This window comes from Trichoplax adhaerens, genomic scaffold (genome assembly GCF_000150275.1).
Source record: "Trichoplax adhaerens TRIADscaffold_6 genomic scaffold, whole genome shotgun sequence".
Taxonomy (NCBI): Eukaryota; Metazoa; Placozoa; class Uniplacotomia; order Trichoplacea; family Trichoplacidae; genus Trichoplax; species Trichoplax adhaerens.
In genome coordinates this window covers 660,288-680,709 of record NW_002060948.1, presented here as the reverse complement: position 1 = coordinate 680,709, position 20,422 = coordinate 660,288, and the positions used below count along the sequence as shown (strand labels likewise).

Genomic DNA, 20,422 nt, shown 5'->3' with positions numbered 1-20,422 from the left:
AGTATATAGTAGCAAACATACGGCCAACATGTAGTGCACCAATAGTATAACATAATATGGTATGGTACGTTATACTGCCACTGAAATAGACTGAAAATGACTATGACTATCCATTTTTCATTTGCAAGCAACTTGAAAGGGGAATGCTATCATCATTTGTTGTTATTTGTACTACTTTTCTCTACAATAAGGACTATTAAAAGTCCTTTAAGGAAAAGGCTTTCTACTCTGCCTGAAATTAGAATACAATGGCAATGTGTAAAATAATCGTCACCCTTTTGACCGTGTTTTGTCATCACTACTAGCTAGACAGATAGACGTATTATTATCACCAAGAGACTATAATGAGATGACAGCTAATTTTGCACATTGTGCCTTCTATAGTACAGTACTGTGCCTGCTTCTGATCACAGTTTAGCAAGAAATAAAGACATGCAACGAGCGCATTTCAATGGCGGTTTGGGATACTTTTATACAAGGTATGCTATAAATTGACTCGGAAACAGTGATAATCATCGCAACATATTACTTACTGTCTATCTATACGGATTAGGAAGTAATAAGAGATAATTGTCATGATGGTATAGTACAGTAGTAAGCTAGATATTGATCGCTCGGTTGTTTTGTAGTCGGTTTTTCTATCGACTGTTTCTATCCTCAATGACAATTAGCAATTTCTTTCTTGCAGTTCTAAAGATTTGATATCAGCAATATGTAATCTAATCTCTGATTGTAGATGAGAGCTAGATAATAATGAGTGTTTTAGGTGTACTTTTGATGCGAGATGTGCTATCAATTGACTCATTCAGAAATCATGATACTCATCACATCCATTCTCAATTATACGCGGACAGTAATTATTATATGACAAGTGAAAGTTGGAATTATTGCACACTGCGTTATAAGTTAACGCTTAGCAATATTATTGGCATCGTTCTGCTGTTCTACAGTAAGCTTTTCTATTCGATGAATGTCATGACAATCATCTAATTTTTCCCTTACGTTTTAAGAATTCGATAGGATCAATTTATAATCTAATCTTGAGATTCGAGCTAGATAACGTTTAATAATTATACGCGTAGACGCATATAATATTTACTTTTCTGCAAAGAATGCTGTAAATTGATTCAGAAGCAACGACTGCCACAAGAGAGATATAGCTGCAATTGTTGCACACAGTACCATGGTATAATACTATGCAATATTATTGACATGATTCTGTTATTCTGCAGTAAGTTTTCTGTCTAATTATTTCATGACAGCCATCCAATTTTCCTTTAATTGACTACGAGACTGTACGTATACAGTACTTTATGCAATTAGCTCAGAAGCAATGGTGCTCATCGCAATATACTGCTTGATGTATACTGTACGCGTTAATTAAGGCAATGTGAATGATATCGTTTTACTGTTCTGCAGTAAGCTTTTCTATCTAATATTTCATGATGATCATCAAATTTCTAAGATTTGACATGATTAATTTGTAATCCGATCTTTGACTGTAGATATAAACTAGATAATAACTAATGATTTACGTAATGTACGCTAACAACTTTTCAGTATTTGCTTCTTACCCAAACTGAATAATAGTATAATTTTACGACAGAATAGCTGAAAAATAACTGCCAATCTACATGACTAAAAATCCATAGTACATTCTACTGTTATTATGAATGATCAATTGTCGATTTTTGACTGTACTTTGCCATGAGAATTCTCAATACTTGCAATCATGTGAATATGACATATAGAAAGAACTTATCGCTTTCTCGTCTATAGCATCGATTTTTGTGGAATTGACTTATCTTGGTTTTACACTACAGTTGATCCTAGCTGTCAATATATTTTTGCAATGGCATGTTATTTTCCATATAGTATTAATATCATATACAAAATAGTACATTGGTGCGATAGTTAATGTCATAAAAATGCAAGGCTAAAATTAAATTCATTTTTAGATAACTTGCTATCAAGAGGATTGATTGACGGATGTGTATTATTAAGTAAATCTGGTAATACTATTACAGCAGCCGGTACCTTGGAGGCAGTCACACAAGTATAACTGAAAACGACGTAAACGTAGAATGCACAGTATTAATATTGTATATTTTTAAATAAATACGTACTCGTATATTACTAATGTAGCATTTATAGAAATAGAATTTCTTAATTTTACCAATATGCGTATCTGTAGCGACCTCTAGTAGATAGAACTATGACATAAACAAAATATTATATAGGGTATTAGTGCTTTTCATACAGCGAAAGATGTGAAATTCTTTAGAGAGATGGATAATAAATACAAATATTCTTAATTTGTTCTTAATTTATTAGGATTCACTAGCTAAATTTATTGCTGCCTTCCAGCGAGTTTGTTCCGTTGACGGTAATATCATTTTTAATACCTTAAAATTTCATAAAGAGATAGTTTCGATTTGGTGCAAGTTATTTTCCGTTGCACTTCAGTATTGCTATTCTAATCTTGAAGGCTAACGTCATACTGTTTATGCTGTGTCATAGCTGTACAGTTTTATGCAAGCAGTAGTTTTGCATAGTAGTAAAATACTTTAAAATGCACTACCAGATATATCGTGTGTCTTATTAGCTGGCATTAAGCTTAGGATTAGGTTATAACTATACAAAGTAATAAGCTAGGTTGATGGATCGCTTCAAATATTTGGATCATACGAAATAGATTCATAGAATGTACGAATCATTAATTTTTATAAAAGAAATCCTACGATACTTATATTCTTTACTACTACAAACAAGCTAATAACTTTGCCTTGGTTATAGAGTATTATATTCAATTTATAAAAATTTGCTTGATTTTAGTGGACGAAGAACAACCTCAGAATACTTTCGAACTGATATTCACGAATGGACAATGTATTAGATTTATTACTTTCAAGAGGACATATTGGAGGTAGCCTTCGTTTGGATTTTTGATATATCTGTATACCGTTATCTTCTGCCTAGTTTAATATCCTCAATTGTGAACTACATTTCGTGACAAATAATGTATTCGTTGCCATAGTATTTACTAAATTGTCTGGAATTATAACATTAAATAGTGATATTCGCTCTCATTGAGGGTAAATTAATTTTCTATCAATACTTACCAACGCTCAGCAGTTATACCGTTGTAATCTGTTATTGCTTCTCCACGATTAAATATTGCTAATTTCATGTTTGATTAATGTTACTGTAGCGTCTACCTGACTTCATCGACAAAGCATCGTCCATCATATCTTATAGCATGTAATTTACCGTATGGGGTACTTATATGTAATTATTCCGATAAAATCAAAACTTCTCAAGTTGTTCCAATGATAGAACAATTTTGTAAAACATTGCGATCATAGTTATTTGAACTTTGATATTCTTAAATCAAATACTTATTTTGTCTAGCTATACTTAACCTTGTAAAGGTAATGAGCTGATACAAGAGTGTATCATGATTTTACTCAACTATTAGTAATCAACTAGCATGCAAATAGTACTTTAAAATCGACAAGATTCTTTGTTTCGAAATATCACCTTAACTATAGACAAACTCGTAATTAATTTCAACTATTAATATTATTTCTTAATAACTTGTGATGACAATAATAGCACAAGTATCTAGCTAGGATATATGCTCATTATTATTATTTATTTTGCTGTATGGTAAAGAAAAACTTTTCTTTAAATGATATCAAACCAATACGTGAAAAAAATAAGATATTGTATAAAAGGGACAGAATATTGTCTTATTTATTATGTCATATCATAGAACATAAAATATGCTTTAAAAGAACGGCTCCGTTAGGATTTTGTGCCAAGGTTAACACTGCAAAAAAGCTGTTATTGTTTAAGTGATGTCAACAGAGTGCTGTTAAACTATGTATGATCAACTGTTTCTTATGTGTAGCACCAGCCAGACAAATAAAACTTGGGCAGTATTGTAGAAATGCTGTAATGGTAAACTATGTCACATTGCAGCAATAATTCTTCAGATGTAGTCGTTGAGTCGACTTCAAAAAGTACTCTCGTACGCATAAGCAGACTTTATCATATAAATGTAAGTTTTAACACGTACAAAATCGATACGTAAAAAATTCTAGCAAAAGGTTGTATTAGTCTCGGTGATTATAAGCGTTTTTCTTAAAAAACTAATCACAACAGCTATCATGAATATGAAGGTTTGGTACATTAAGCCTGTTCAAATTTCTTAATATTGCAATCAAAATCATATAAAATTAAATACCGCAATCTTTTAACTGAAGTCTTATAATACAAAATTCCCTTAAATTATCGAAGATTATCATGTTTGATCTAGTCTATGTACACACAATAAAATAAAACTACCTAACCATATATCTGCATTAAGTTCTGTAGTTTAAAATTATAATATAGGTGATAAATACTGACTACATCTACGATTGCAAATTTAACTATATAACCCTATGTATACATTGCGGCATGATCCGGAAAAGGCGTCGTATATAATTTCTTTATGAATGGGTTATAATCGATCGTCAATGCGGAATTAAATAACTATTGCAGCTTTTTTTTCAAAATAATTAAATAACTATATAAATTTTCTTGTCGGGCTTCAACTGAAGTAAGCGAAAGTATGCACATTTTACGATCGCTACCATGTCTCGATAAAATCTTTAGGTTGCTTGCAACTAAAATATAGTTTGAGCTTCAGTAACGATCGAAGCCTAATGTAATTGATCTATTATTTTTGTCCAGAAGATTGACTAGCCACTCCATTATGGCTAATGCCATTTCTAGTGATACCATTTTGATGGTTACCGTTGATCTCTTCGAAGCAATCGCCCCTTTTTCCCTCTATAACTTGATAGAAAAGCTTAAATAACGATGCAAAAAAATTCGGAAATCCATCGTATCCTAGAATCAAGAGCCAAGAAAGTAGATTGTTATCACTACATTTCTAATAGATGATGATATTAATTGATATAAGCAAAGCATTACTATTTTCAGTGTATGCGCGTAAGCATACAACTATAGAAACAAATACGCTTTCAAGATCTCACTCACCCGGAAAGAAGTTAACATCTATTACGTAGTGAAGCCCGGTTATATTATCAATAATGACATCCACACCAAACAATTTCAAGTCCTATTGTAATTATAGACATTAGAATAGTAATTACTATGTTGATTTAGTAAATTAATTTATCTTCATTTATTTTATTCATATAGCGCAAAAATAATCTACGATTATAACGTACTAAAGATGTTCTAAGTTTTCTAACAATGCTTGAAATAATCGCGTCGTCAGGCATGGCATTAACGGGTCTCTTTTCATCACACTATCAATCAAAAGAGCGTTAGAAATTTGGTCGTTATTCATATTGATCAAATACAACTACTCGAGTTCGCATTTACTTCATTTAAAAATGACGAGGATCTGGCTTTAGATACTTCATGACTGTTGAATGTGATAGTATCTCTATCTATATATGTACCAATGAACAATAACGGCTGATTAGTATCGGAATAAAGGAGTGTACATTAGAAAAAATTTTCAAAGACGAAAATAAGTAGTCCGTTAATATAAAGTAAATGCTATCAATTAATTATAAACTTAGTGATAATGATTCTACGAATTACTTTCAATTAATAAAATAAATAGGACAGTTAAAATTTTAATAGGCAATAATAATAATTAAATATTGTAGCCTACTACAGCTACTTGCCAGATGCTTGAAAATTTTTAATGGATGGCCTTCTTACACAATGGTATTCATTCCCAATCACAAAAATCTATCACCGTGAAAGAAATTTAGTTCGAGAATATTTGTTTAATACGAAAGGTACATAATCACACAAAATTCACTATCACATGTCAAAATAATTTCAGTAAAGTAAAATAGGAAACTATTTACCTTAAACAATTCTGCGTTATGATTTATGAACTGCTGTGCAACACATGGAGATTTTAAATCTTTCAGACCAGCTTCATTAAATATTATGCACATCTATCATAATGATTAAAATATGCATGGATAGATTACTATCATACTTAATGCCAATAATGCTTGTGAATGTGAAAACTGGTATCATGTTGCATTTACATATAATACGTCAATGCATAGCGTATTGTTTTTAGACGATTTGTAAAATGATATAAATACCGTATGAGAAAGAGATGATCCATGAGCAACAATAGGCTTACAAACTAGAATTACAAATAAAGCAGATTAATTAGTACTGCACAAATAAGAAAAGTCAGTTATGCCCTTCTGTAACGTAATAAACTATATACAATTCTATCCATTTATCAGTTCTCTATAATTCGCAATCAATTAGGTAAATTAAAATTTGCAGTCGTGCGAAGCTAGATTAAAAATTTACAAGACAAGCCTGATAGGAGATTATCATAGTATTGATCTGAGTGTAGCAATGGTAGAAGTTAGGTAATGTTATGACATCTTACCAATAGGAAATCGAATTTTAGCATTCTTTAGCAATGTCAGAATTGGATGTTTGTCCGTATTTTCGGGTATAGTGACGAAGTTAGGGATATGTAGACAGGAATCTAATTCACATAAAAAGAGTTACATCGATAATTTAAAAAATTAAACTTGATATCAACTGTGATCTTACAAAGAATATAGAAATTTAATCACTACTCGGTGAGTTTGCAGCGAAATACAAATAATGTGTTGTTAACCATCTATCGCAACTATTAAACGAACATTATTATAAAGTATAAGTACTATAACGCAAACTTTACACGACGTTCCGTAAATAGGCAACGATTCAAGCATCATAATTTGAATTCATGATAAATTCAATACCGATCCCATACTAAATCAATATGTGCTGCAATTCAGTATAGGCTATATATTTCCTATTACGTAGTAAGGTACAGCATAAATTGGAGATATTTCTAAGTAGTTACGTTTCTATAAGAAATTTATGATAGTTTACCTAAAATAATCCTACAGCTACACAAAAATATCTTACTTGGTTCTTTGCTGTATTCACTGACGGCAGCATAAGTCCGACTACGGTCGACCAATGTACAGACACTTGCTATAGGGTCCAACATGATAGTCTCCGGATGATTGCTGAAATAGTTCTACACAATTACAATAAAAACATTTCAATACATTATAGCTGTTACAATGAAGCCGATCAAGTCTTAGAAGATATGATACAGTGTAAAAAGTTACGAAAATAATCTCATATATGAGCTCTGGTTTATAAAAATGTTTCGTGGGCGATTATCAAATTGATTATATCACATCGCAATCAGAGTAACAACACCAGGGGTGAGGGCAGCGTAGAGATGTTGTAGTTATAACATATTAACATTATGACAGTATAAAAATTGTCAATTGGTAGGGCTCGTAATATTTCTATTACTTTTAACTACGCAACAGGCTGAATAATACTGCGTTCTTTTGGGATGTTTCGTAATATTCTTACATTTCAATTTTGAAGTAATTTAGGTTATTTAACAAAAAATAGATATCAGGTATTTACATATGATATTTCTTTCAAATAGCATACTAGTGAAATTTTTAATTTTGCTAAAAAGGTCCTGTACAATATAACGGAGAAGTTAATTCCCAATACTTCATAAAGCAACTAATTAGAGAAAATTTACACACGTTATGATCGATGAGATAATAGAGGTAAAGCAAAGTATCCAGCTACGATAAGGATATAATATAAATTACAGTACTGTAGCTTCGTAATATCCGCAGTAAAATGGATGCAGTCAATTACAGTCACTTAGATAACTTATGATTGGGTAGTATTTCCCTCTATAATAAACGCGTGCTACACAGTGTACAATATCAATTATACGTATATTATCACTTGTAGATTTATCGTACCTGTAAATCGTAGATTAAGTTAGACACATCGGAAGGCGCCGCAAGTAAATCACTCCATTTATGGATAACCACATCAAATGGTCCTTGCTGTTCTAAATCCATGTTTAAATCAATCTATCATAATAAAAGTGTTCATATATTTATGTAAGTATTGGATATTTGAGCTAATGCCTATTGTACCTATAGCATTAGGATAAAGGTAGAGCGTTTATTATTCGATTAGCCGCTATCGTATTGTATGTCTAGCGCTCTTTCATTGAGCAAAGAAAAACAACCTTGCCAATGAAGATGAAATACTTTTTTCTAACGATAGACCTACAGGTACACTACACAGTATACTGTACGTTTAGTTGATTCATGTTCGTGTTATCGAGATAAATTTATACTTCTACAATCTACATCATAATAGATAGACTAACAAAGTTTATGACAAGTATCGATAGATGTTAACGTGTTGAGAAATTTAAATAATGTGTGTAATTGATCTTTAGGATATGCATATGGTGTGCGATAGACGATATTATAGAAACGAATGTTATATACGTACTACATTTAGAAGTAATAAAAGTCAGATTAAACTAGCGGTGCAGAATATGAAAGCGTGTGTTTTAACAAAATTTAGGAATCAATCTTGATTCTTTTACAGCTTACCTCTATAAATTCAAATCCATGGCTTCTGCATAATTGAAAATAAAATAAATAAATGACAAGATTGTTAGCCATTGAAATCATAACAATTTATGAAAAGGTAAATACATGAATTAATTATTAACGTTATCGTTTTGCAATAAGAGAGTAGACATTCTTAATACTTTGATCATGTAAAGATCGCGCAAGTATTAACTCTAAGGTTTCCTATGTAGCTGAGATTAAGTTCGCGTAGACTCATTCAGGAAATAAGACAGTTAAGATGTACAATTTCATTCGATTACTCCTGCTATACAAGCCAACCATAACTGTTTATAAGACAAGATCACCAAGACCTAGGACAGTATGTACTACATATGTATATGTATATGTCATATATAGTGTACTGTCAATCAACACGCCCTAATGGAATATCGTAATCGAGAATTTTCTAATGTGTTAACGATTTTTGATTAGGATTAGCAGACTAATAACTCGCCCTACTGCCTTTATGTCCCATCTTCACCTAGTCTCATGTGATTACCCCTATCTAGAGTAATAATTGTACTTTTCTTAGTAGTCCTTGATATTAGATATTATTTTTAGTCTAGCATTAAGCAATGTTTACCTACGGCTAAATACAGTAATCCATACTGTAATAACAGTATGCTGTGATTTTTATGAGTTTAAATTAAATGAATTTGATTTATATAGAATATTTTAATGCCTGTATTGCACGGCTCACAATGGCAACATAACACGGGTAATTATGAATAAATAGGCTATAGCATATGATATAAATTTACTGGAATAATCCGTTTGTGACTAAAATGATATTGGCAAGGAATAGGTTTTGTGTAAATGACTTGTCACAACAATCTGACGTTATTGGCCACTGTTTTACTAGCCCCAAAAATGAGCTAGTTGAAGAGATTCGCATGTGATAAGTATGTACAATCAGCAGTATTGCCAGATTTGAAATTTTTATTTCTATCTGCAGTTATTGTGTACTAAGCAAAACTAAAATCAAACTAATATGGTATCACCAGCGTACAAGGCAATGATTCGATGCTACGCTGTAGCTAATTACAGTATAAAGCAAAAAAGTCTTTCCGTGCCGTAATTGTATGTTGGTTAATTAAAGCCAAAGAACATATGCCATAGCTCCTCCATTGCTGTGCATGATCATTCTGGATAAGTGGAAATTAATTAAGGTAAATATGGAAGCGACAAGGCGTTCCTTTCGATCCGCTAAATGCGTTGTACAAGCACAATTTAATATTGGTTGGTATGCACAGTACTGTTCAGTTTTAAGGCTTGGGTTGCACTGTTTACTTCATTTAATAATATTAGTAGCGTTGAACAGTATAGGATAGTCTAAATTGGAGTCTATTGCATGTATAAAAACTGTTAGAATGGAAGATTGTAGTCTGGATACAACAGTGTTGACTACTTTCTCGGTGATGAGTAGTATAGTACTGTAAATTGAAACGGCAATCAAAGCTGATGATCGCCGTTATGACAACGATCAACGGCTATCACTGGAGGTTTAAACGTGATCATACGGAGTCTTTTATTTTTATGGCTGATGCTAGAACTTTGACTTAGTTCATGAATCGTTTACTGCACCGTAGCGCTTTTGTTGTTCAAATTTAGGGGTTAGCATGCGTAGGGGAAGGTCGATTGCTTAAAAAATGGCATCGTATTTAGAACAAAATCGTACGCGTTCCTTTCAGCAAGGAATAAACGGCATCGTGCACCACTAAAACATGATGATGATCTTTTTTCGAATAGTCCATGTGTCGTAAGCAATAATTTAGGATTGATATTATTTCCATTTCGTTGTGAATGAAAAGGGAAATAGAATCAATTCTATGCTCTCCTATACAGTATCGATTGTCTAAGGTTAGTTTTAGTGTCGAATGTTGCACGAGATTGAAATTTTCGATCAATCTACGTGCACTTGTTGGCATTTAACTTATGCCAATATAACCAATTTGTACGGGTGTGGTTGTATTACTTCAAGGGCTAAATAATGATGTTGTCAAGGCTTTCGACTACAGCGAGCACGTAATCTGATTTACTGACAATTATCAAGTTCGCACGATATGACACTCTCCATTCTGAAATACTTTTTTTTTCAAAAGATGATCATTTTAGCAGCCTGCAGTATTTATTTTTTAAAAGGACATTACAGTATCGAGATGCAATGACGCTTCTTAATGATCAACTTGTTGATACTTGTATTTAGTTCTAGTATAAAGTAAAACATGGAGCTATTGGTGAATCTACATCAATCCTCTCATGGCTACTAGCTTCAGCTTGAAAGAGCGAATGTAGAGTGAGAAATGGATGCAATAAAACGCTAACAGTGGCAAGAGTGAGCAAGTTGTTGCGGCATGTGCTTCCTGTCGAGTGGCATTGAAGTATTGAACAATACGTTGTATTCTTTGAGGCACACTATGAGTCCATGAATTAAGGGAGAGAAAGTTGGAAGGCAACTGTAGAAGAAGATGTTGCTTTTGCCTACAGTAGCGTAGTAAGCATTGGCAGGTATAACCAGTCGATGATGGAGACTAGTCCCCAAAACTCTGTTGTATGGCTTTGTAAAGGACTGACAGGCATGCAGTACTACAACACAAACACTCTTAGTGTGGACTGTGTCCATATGTAGAGTAGAATACAATATGGTACTAAGGTTGTAGCAAAATTGGCAGTAGCTATTTTTGCCAACTGTTATTCATCGTATCCGGTTTCTGGTGAATATTTGCATGAATTAATTGTCATCAAAGAATGGAAACTTAAATCGATCGTACGCAAGCCATCTCCATGTCAGGGGATCGCTCAACTTGTGCACACTTATTTGGATGTTTTGTATAGCATGGTATTAGGCTTGTTGGTAGGGGTAGAGTATGGCCAATTTTTAAAATTATTTGTGGAGAGTATGACAATCGATTGATCGCTGCTAGCAGGCAGACTCATCAGAAAGTACATTGCATTACGCCAATGGTGGCGAATTCACTTTCATACTTGAGGGTGAAGAAAGAAAGGATAGGATACAACAATAACAGTATACATCCTTTACAAGATTAGCCAATGACTCCATCGTAAATCAATTTAATAACACCCACAAGCGATTTTCCAATCTCACTATTGGGAACATAGTCAAGTATGAATAATTAACCAATATGGTTTGAGTATTTTTTGTCTTGAAAGATGTTGAATAGTATGATCGAGGAGTACGTCTGTATGAAGTATGGATTGTATACTAATAGAATATAAATACGATGGAAATGATGGACTGTGGTGTTATCAGCGTAGAATGGGAAAGGTATAGTAGGAAATATTAATGGGTATAATTAATCAATAGGCAAGATTGAGCGTGAAACATCAACAACGAGTCAGCTCGTTTGTGAAATGATGGTGTTGTCTTCTCCTACTAACCTGCATAATTCGGCTAGTAAGTCGAAATTAAGTTTTCTTTTCTTCCTTTCGCCAATTGAATATCCAATTCGTTTGCCTTTTAATCTTTGTATTATCTTTTCGTCTAATCTCATGCCTCTCTATCTTGGAGTAGTCGACCCTTGGCCTACCTTGGTAATAGAAAACGAATAACGCGACCAGATGGATGGAAATGACTCGCCACTAGAAACTACCTTAGCTACTACACACAGTAAGCTTATGAGCGAACAGCGAAGAACAATTTTCTCCAACCAAGCCCAAGATTATATAACAACACTACCCCAAAAAATCAGGTACACCCCATTTCCAATCACGAGCCCAAGCTAAATTAGATAGTGGCACGAGTTAGTTTATCCTAATGGCCATATACTCCTACTGTACGAGGTATGCCCAGCGCCGCCTTGCAACCCTGCAATTTGCGCAGGCTTGATCGTCAGTCATGTTCAACTAGACGTCACGACCTGGCAGAGGTTCGGTTGGAACCGTATACGGACCGAAACTTCAACTGGCTAAAACAAAAAGGAAAAGAAAAAACGTCTGCACTGGTCTACAGTCTACAGTGCACAGTGTATCGTACAGTACTGTACAGTATATTGCACTGTACTGTACAGTACAGGGTTACTATCGACGGTAAATACCAACGACCGTATTGAAGGTTCGTACTGTACTGTACAGGTACTACTCTCAATCAGTATCCACTTCGTAATAAAACAAAAAGAAAAGAAAAAACGTCTACGCTCTACAGTACAGTACTGTAGACTACAATGTACAGTGTACAGTATTACTACTGTATCAAGCGTTAATACTGTACAGTACAACAACCATACTGTACAGTATTGAAGGTTCGTACTACTCTCAATCAGCATCCACTTGCGCGGCACAGGCTTGATAGTCAGTTATCTTCTACAGTACTGTGTAATAAAACAAAAAGAAAAGAAAAAACGTCTACAGTACTGTACAGTATAACGGTCAGTGATACTTTCATCATTTATGGACTTAAGAGCAAGTTTAACTTTCTAACTTTACCAGATTCAGATATTTCAGAATCTCTCCATCAACCTCATATATCATTCTATTATAGTTTTACTGTATTTTTAAAGAAAAATATGGCCCGAAAGTGACAAAATGTTATGAAACAGCCTGTACAGTCCAGTACTCTACAGTGTACAGTATATTGCACAGTACTGTACTGTATAGTACTGTAAAGCATGGAGTCTGACTGGTTATGGAGGTAATCAAAAATCTCTGGTACTGTACCGATAGTCCATCGATCCATTAATGTAGCAGCTGTTCAATTTTTCACTACAGTACTCGATGATCTCTTGAGACTTGAGTCATACTATCACTGTGTACTGTCACTACTACAGCTTTTTCATGAACTTCTTGAAGAAATTCTAGACGCTTATGAACGATATTGAATGATTATATAGATATAGATCACTATAGATAACATGTAGAATTCATAAATGAATTATCAGAGATTTTTCTTAGCTTTTTGTGAACTCGCAACACACGTGCATGACGGTGCAATGCAGTTGAATGTCGTCACTGTAGTCTGTAGTCCTTGTCTACTGTATAGTGTCGGCGTTGATCGTGCTTACTCAATCAATCAGTCCAGAGAGAACGAATGGACTGTACACTGTACACGGACTTGTCGAGAAAATTCCTCTTCGAAATGTGCATGAACAACGATGGAGTCTTTCCCGTACAGTACTACGTACACTGTTATGAACGAGTGACTAGGAATGATTACATGGTAAAGTGTCAGAAGTCCCTTTAATTAGCTCTGACCATGTCCGGTGTCTAAAAAAAGCCATATCACAGTGCACTTCGTCTATACAGTACTGCACACTAGTAGATGCTCATGCCCGATAAAAGAGAAGGTGACAATATGGAATAAAGTAGTCATTAGTGCATGTCTCTGGATACTAAAAGTACAAATGAACACACAGCACAGTGCACAGTAGATTCTGAGTAGACCATCGCAAATTCATGATCAACCTACAGTATGCAATCTTCCGTCGCTCCATGACTACGTCATAAAATTGGATTAATGTGACTTCGTTGACTGTCTACTCTACTGTATGGATTCAGTGAGTCAGTGATCCATTGTACAGAGTCAAAAGTTGGAGTAAAGTCCGATCGAGGGATCTACAGTAACCGTACTGCGACTGTACTGTACTAGTAAAATCCTCAACAGTTCCTCCGTTATTAAAAACTCTCACTTTTTACCCTCGACGGTAGATTCTAGAAGATAGATAGATAGATTATATAGCATACTGTACTTGAAGTCCTCATTCTTCCCTAACTAGTCTTAAATAGCTATTTCATATCATACTGTAAGAGAAAGAAAAGAATGCATGGAGTGCTGTGATACCCCCCCAAAGGGTGGCCGAACCACGTGACCAATTATGACTGGATACAGCTAATGGTTGCAGACTTGCACCTTCCACAGCACAATATAGTACAGTACTGTACAGTAGTCAGCATGTGGTACCCGGTACCGTACACCAATTATGTAGAGCAGACTGTCATCAACGACCATTTGTAAAGAACGCGTCGATTCCCAATTTCCATACATACTGTACACTCAACATTGTACAGTACACCACTCGTACAGTACAGCACAGTATTTACTGTACACTTTACAGTACAATGTACAATATTGAAGTGTACTGTACACTGTATAGTACCCTACCGTAATTGGAAGTGACATATGAATGCGTAACAGCACCGTAGCCTTAGACTCCTGGATGGCATGTCGTAGAATTGGATAAGCAGTAATCCTCCTAAATTGAACCTGAAAGATTGCTCCTTTCTAGTACTAGCGATTCAAGCAAACGTAGAATCAGTGGATCCTACTATCAATGCATGAAATTGAGTGAAATTAGCCAGCGTCATCAAGTTAAATAGTGATGTAGCTTATCGATGCAATCAGTCTACGGTAATGCCCAGAGGAAAGGTCGAAATCAAATTGAATCAAGAAAATTGAATTGAATTCTATCCGCCTATTGCTAAATGGCCTTAGATTTCGTAGCCGGTTGCTTTGGAGGTAAATTATAATTTGCTGTGCAAGTGTGCATGCATTATTGCTGCTTATTAGTTCCTTTTTAATATTCCCCATGTACTGGATACTTTGCCATTGCAATTTGGAATACTCGTATTATTTTATTTTTGGATTCTATTGTCCAAACGCCACCATGCCATGTTGCTGGAGTATACAGTAATGTACAGTACAGTACTGTATATCGCAACTGTTATTTCACTACAGTAGGTTTGGCGTGGGATTGGCCCTTACCTTACTATACAGTACAGTACAACAGCGCTATACAAAAATGTCTTGTATGCCTCAGTGACGTACAGTATGTACTGTACAGTACAATACTGTACACTGTAGACGCTTGCAGACTTTGAATAATAATAATAATAATTAATTATTATTATCATATTATTCCTGTATTACCATAATAATAATAAAGAAATTCAATCATGTTAATCAACTGTCCCCCCCAAAATAGAAAAGTAATCCCTTGTAATAATCATTCTAAATTCTAACTGCAACATCGATCATGATAATATTGAAGATTATTGCCACTCGTGATACTGTACTACCAGTAATGGACATATTCCTGCACGTACTGGATCAATGTCGATCGTAAAAATGCTTTGAATCTATTCATTCATCACTAAAAGAGCTTGGCAACGACCAAGTGTTCGTTGCCAAGAATGGGCAGGCGAACTAGTTTGCTAGTTGTTTAAACTAAACTATGCATCGGTAATGGTCAGTTGTAGTAACGCTAGTTAAATAGAAAATTAATCCCTTTTAATAATCATTCTAAATTCTAACTGCAACATCGATCATGATAATATTGAAGATCATTGCCACTCGTGATACTGTACTACCAGTAATGGACATATTCCAGCACGTACTGGATCAATGTCGATCATAAAAATGCTTTGAATCTATTCATTCATCACTAAAAGAGAGAGGCAACGACCAAGTGTTCGTTGCCAAGAATGGGCAGGCGAACTAGTTTGCTGGTTATTTAAACTAAATTGTGCATCGGTAATGGTCAGTTGTAGTAACGCTAGTTCACGGTAAGCTCCAAACGGTATACTGTACCGTACGGCTCCACTTTTCCGGCAGAGTAAATGACCAGCAAAGCAGTTAGCCTTGGCATTTTTGACAATCTCCATTTTGGGGAGTCCGATAGTGTAAGATAATGATGCTTTTCTAAGATTGAAGTTACTTTGCATAGAATAATATATCATACAGTATAATGGATAATATTGCAACAAAAACAATGTTTCATTTACTACTCAATGTTACTGATCTATCGATAATTTGTATACTGAATTAATGATGATACAGTTATCCTTAATTAGCCACTAAGCTTGTAAAAGTCCTTGGATATCCTATAGAGCAATTATGGCGTTGCAGCAATGCAACATAGCACATTAGCTGCAATTTTTGATTAAAATTATGATGATAATTATTTGAATGGATGAGTGTTGGATTGAAAAATAAATACGCGTAAACTAGGGCTTTATCCTACTATGCTCAAGCAAAGGGAGAATTGATTATGCTTCGTGATAGATTATACACTGTACAGTTACTTCTATAGTATAATAGTATCCAATAGTAGTGGATGTTCGGTTAAAGTATAGCTTTAAGAGTGCACTACTATGGCACAAGGAGAAATGGTATCTCTTCCTTGCGCAATACTGTCCTTCATACTACCGAAGCATAAAGAGAGTGGATTATATTTCACTTTATACAATACAATGGATTCTATAATATCAAATATCAGTTCACATGCAGTCAAATCATACTTTTACAGTAATCAATTGAAAGCGTTGTCAGTGCAAACATTTACTCTACAGTAATTAGTGCTCACTACTGTACGTCGAGTATCGACAGTAATTACTTTTGTCGGCTCTCGCCATGTTCGTTATCTTACATCCTTAGGAGACTGTATATATTACGGATATTACCTCAGTCACCATGGATAATGCACATCTTGGCAGACATGTATTCCAAATGTTGTATACTACTATTTTACGCGTGAATTATATCATGATTTGTGATATTTTGAGTCTTGTAGTGATTTTTCGATCGTATATTTGTATAATTATAATCTGCATAATCCTTCTTACTATAAATGTATCATTTGTATTGTTATAGCTATCAAGTAATGTATTATGTTACTATCGTCAATACGATATAAAATACGGTACGGTTAGTAAATAAAACTGTTAATAATTAATCATAATAACTGTAGTTTGGTTTTTCCATAGATTGATAAGTTGCATTCTCTCGTTGATAGGTTTAGCTGGCATCCTAGTTGGCCATCCTTTCGATACGGTCAAGGTACTAACCTATGTATACTATTATTTTTTTAAGTTAATATCATTCCGGATATGGTAAATATTATGATACATCATATTGATTTGTAATCAACTACATCGGGTTATCTACCGAGAATATTTACGATACTGATAAAATGTCGAGAGTGACTGTCAAGGTATACCATTGGCATTGTCAACAATGCTAAGGGATACAGTATAATAAGTAATATAAGAATTACTCGGATTTAATAACTGTTGGTCATCGGTAACAATTCCATTTTTGAATATAAAGTATAAAATTTTATGGATACCATAGGTGATTGATTTCCTACGCTGGACTGTCTGTAATAAGTAACAGAAATATAAATTCACCCAAGTTTTGTATCCTACTATACATTATTTTATTAAATATCTAGTTAAACATTTATCTCACTTTGTGTATTTCTAAAATATTATGTTATTACTGTAATAAAATGATTCTCAATGTTAACCTGCATAAATGTTGTCTCTGCAGGTCCGCTTACAAGCTCAAAATATAAATAATCCTCAATATAGAGGTACTATCCACTGCTTCTCATCAACCATACGTAAAGAATCGGTAGGTTCTTACCATATTGTGATACATACGCGTATATGTACAGTAAATAAATAGAATATTTACCCTGTACGTAGATGGAGTCAAAGTCAAATTAGATGAGATACTAATATTTTTGAAGTTGAGATTCGAAATTATTACCGTATTATTATCGTAGTCACAGATATTCGTAAATTGTTATAACTGAAAAATTTTGTGTACAGTGTTCAGTATATACAAGATATTTGAATTTATAGCTACGTAAGGCGTACTCCTATTTTCATGACATATCTTTAGTGTCATAAATTCATAATCTATACAGATACTATATAATGCCGGTTTCGATAGACGTAAGATGGTGCATATACTGCATAGTATTCAAAAAAATCACACCTTACCTCTACTTTATGCACATCACAAGATCATGCCTAACGTTACCTGATATCTTACGTCTTTGGATGTAAAGTACCACATTAATCATCGTATAATGAAATGCGTCTGATAATAAAAAGCTACAATTTTAAGGTGGCAGCCATCTCGATTGTACTTACTACCTAGTTGCGAGTAAGCTGATCAAGTTTATTTTACGATGCAAATGAGGTACAATATTGTATGTAATACAATTGCTAATATAAAAAAGTCGCAGTTCATGTTGCATATATCACGTAATATGCAATAACTTTTTGTTATTTATTGTTATTGGTAATTCAATTACTATAGTAGTCACAACTCATGATTGTATATACCATATATACCATGAAACACAACAATCACCCAGGTTTGTGAATTTATCTTTATGTAGTATTGTAAATATTCTCAATTTGCAACTGAACTACATTATATACGTATCAAAAGTTATTTATCGTACACGCTACTACCCGAAATCTCGATATATGTGTAGCGATTCTACTATACTAATTCATACTATCCAACCTATCTAAGGAATATATTTGAGATATTGTACTTAATGATCTTATATTGTGTTATCGAACAAGAAATTGGAGGAATAGATAAAAAAGTATAACATATATTACGGCTATCATTACCCGGTGATTTTAATTCCAGTGATGAATTGTATCCAGTTACAATGCTTTATCAATATACTGTTTGTTAGCGTTTAAGTGATATTGAAGAAGATTAAGTGTTTTGTATAATAGATGATTGTTGGCCTCGATTTTAACTAACAATGTTTAAAATAAGATAAATTAATTGTAGTTTTTAGGTTTATATAAAGGAATGCAATCACCTCTGGTAGGAGTAACTTTCATTAATGCTATTATCTTCGGCACATATGGCAACATCCTAAGGCGATTACCTGACGACAATAGTCGTAGTCGATTTATTGCAGGATCTATAGCTGGTACCTTCCAATCTGGAGTTGCCTGTCCAATGGAGGTAAATTAGTAAGCTTAATTATATAAAGTCTTATCATAACAACATATCACAGATACTGTATGTTAGAAAATAACATCGATATTCCTTCAGACTAAGTCTAGAAACTAATATAATTAATACATTTAATAAAAGAAGTTTCAGTATCTATTGCGATAAGTCGATATAATACTTTTTACACTCTGATGTAATCTGTTGCTAATTTTAAATTGGTTTACTGTATTTTATTCGCTTGTGATATATGCAAATAATTTCTTGCATAAAACGTAAATATGTTCTACATAATATTGAAAGATTTTAAGATGAATAATTTTTTATCACATTGCTTATAATCACTCTTTTTTTGTATTGCTGCTGCTTGCAGTTAGTTAAAACATGGATGCAATTACAAAGTGAGAATGATACTAATAAGTTAGCTAACGGAAAAAAGAATGCAAGTGTAAAATTTCGAAGTTCTTTTCACTGTTTGCATCACGTATACAAGACTTATGGTCTAAAAGGTTGCTATCGTGGAATGAATTTAACTGTCTTACGTGAAGCTATCGGTTGTGGCACATACTTCTCATCTTACGATGCCATCTGTAAAGCGGTTTTAAATGAACAAATTGATCCTTTATACTTAACCGTTTCTAAAATGTTGTTTGCGGGCGGTATGACTGGTGTTATATCGTGGTTAGTAACATATCCTATTGATGTACTTAAAACACGCATACAAGCTGATGGTTTGCATACTGGTGTCATGGAATATTCCGGCCTAAGGGATTGTTTTTTAAAAAGTTATAAAAATGAAGGTCTATACTTCCTTACTCGTGGCTTGAATAGTGCTCTTTTAAGAGCGTTTCCAGTGAATGCTGCCACTTTTACAGCTGTAGAGCTATTTTATAGAATTATTGGTAGTACTGAAGAAGACGACGAAGAGTATTAAATTTAAAGTATGCAATTAATATTGGATTACTTTCTTAAAAAAGTATCGTTCAGAGATCTATTGCTCAACAATAATCATGATTTTTACTACTATTAGCGACAATGCCCTCTGGCTGTGTATCATATTCATTCTTCTATGCCATGCGTTTTATTTTTTCTCTGCTGTGTATAGTGCGAAATATACACAATATATCGCTATCACTTAATAAGAGAAGATACAAAGTCTAATATA

At 33.7% G+C, this 20,422-nt stretch overlaps 2 protein-coding genes across 2 annotated transcripts; one reads left to right on the top strand and one right to left on the bottom strand.

Moving 5' to 3' along the window:
• Positions 1-4,726: 4,726 nt before the first annotated feature.
• On the bottom strand, positions 4,727-8,585 carry TRIADDRAFT_57121 (uncharacterized protein; the record flags this gene model as incomplete). Its single annotated transcript, XM_002113167.1, has 9 exons — positions 4,727-4,899; positions 5,050-5,131; positions 5,244-5,324; positions 5,901-5,993; positions 6,150-6,193; positions 6,452-6,553; positions 6,985-7,099; positions 7,863-7,976; positions 8,514-8,585. The coding sequence occupies 9 exons, from the start codon at positions 8,583-8,585 to the stop codon at positions 4,727-4,729; spliced, it is 876 nt and encodes a 291-aa protein (XP_002113203.1).
• Positions 8,586-14,969: 6,384 nt separating this feature from the next.
• On the top strand, positions 14,970-20,191 carry TRIADDRAFT_26639 (uncharacterized protein; the record flags this gene model as incomplete). Its single annotated transcript, XM_002113532.1, has 5 exons — positions 14,970-15,003; positions 17,279-17,322; positions 17,815-17,898; positions 19,090-19,269; positions 19,631-20,191. 5 exons carry the CDS (start codon positions 14,970-14,972, stop codon positions 20,189-20,191), a joined length of 903 nt encoding a protein of 300 aa, XP_002113568.1.
• Positions 20,192-20,422: the final 231 nt, after the last annotated feature.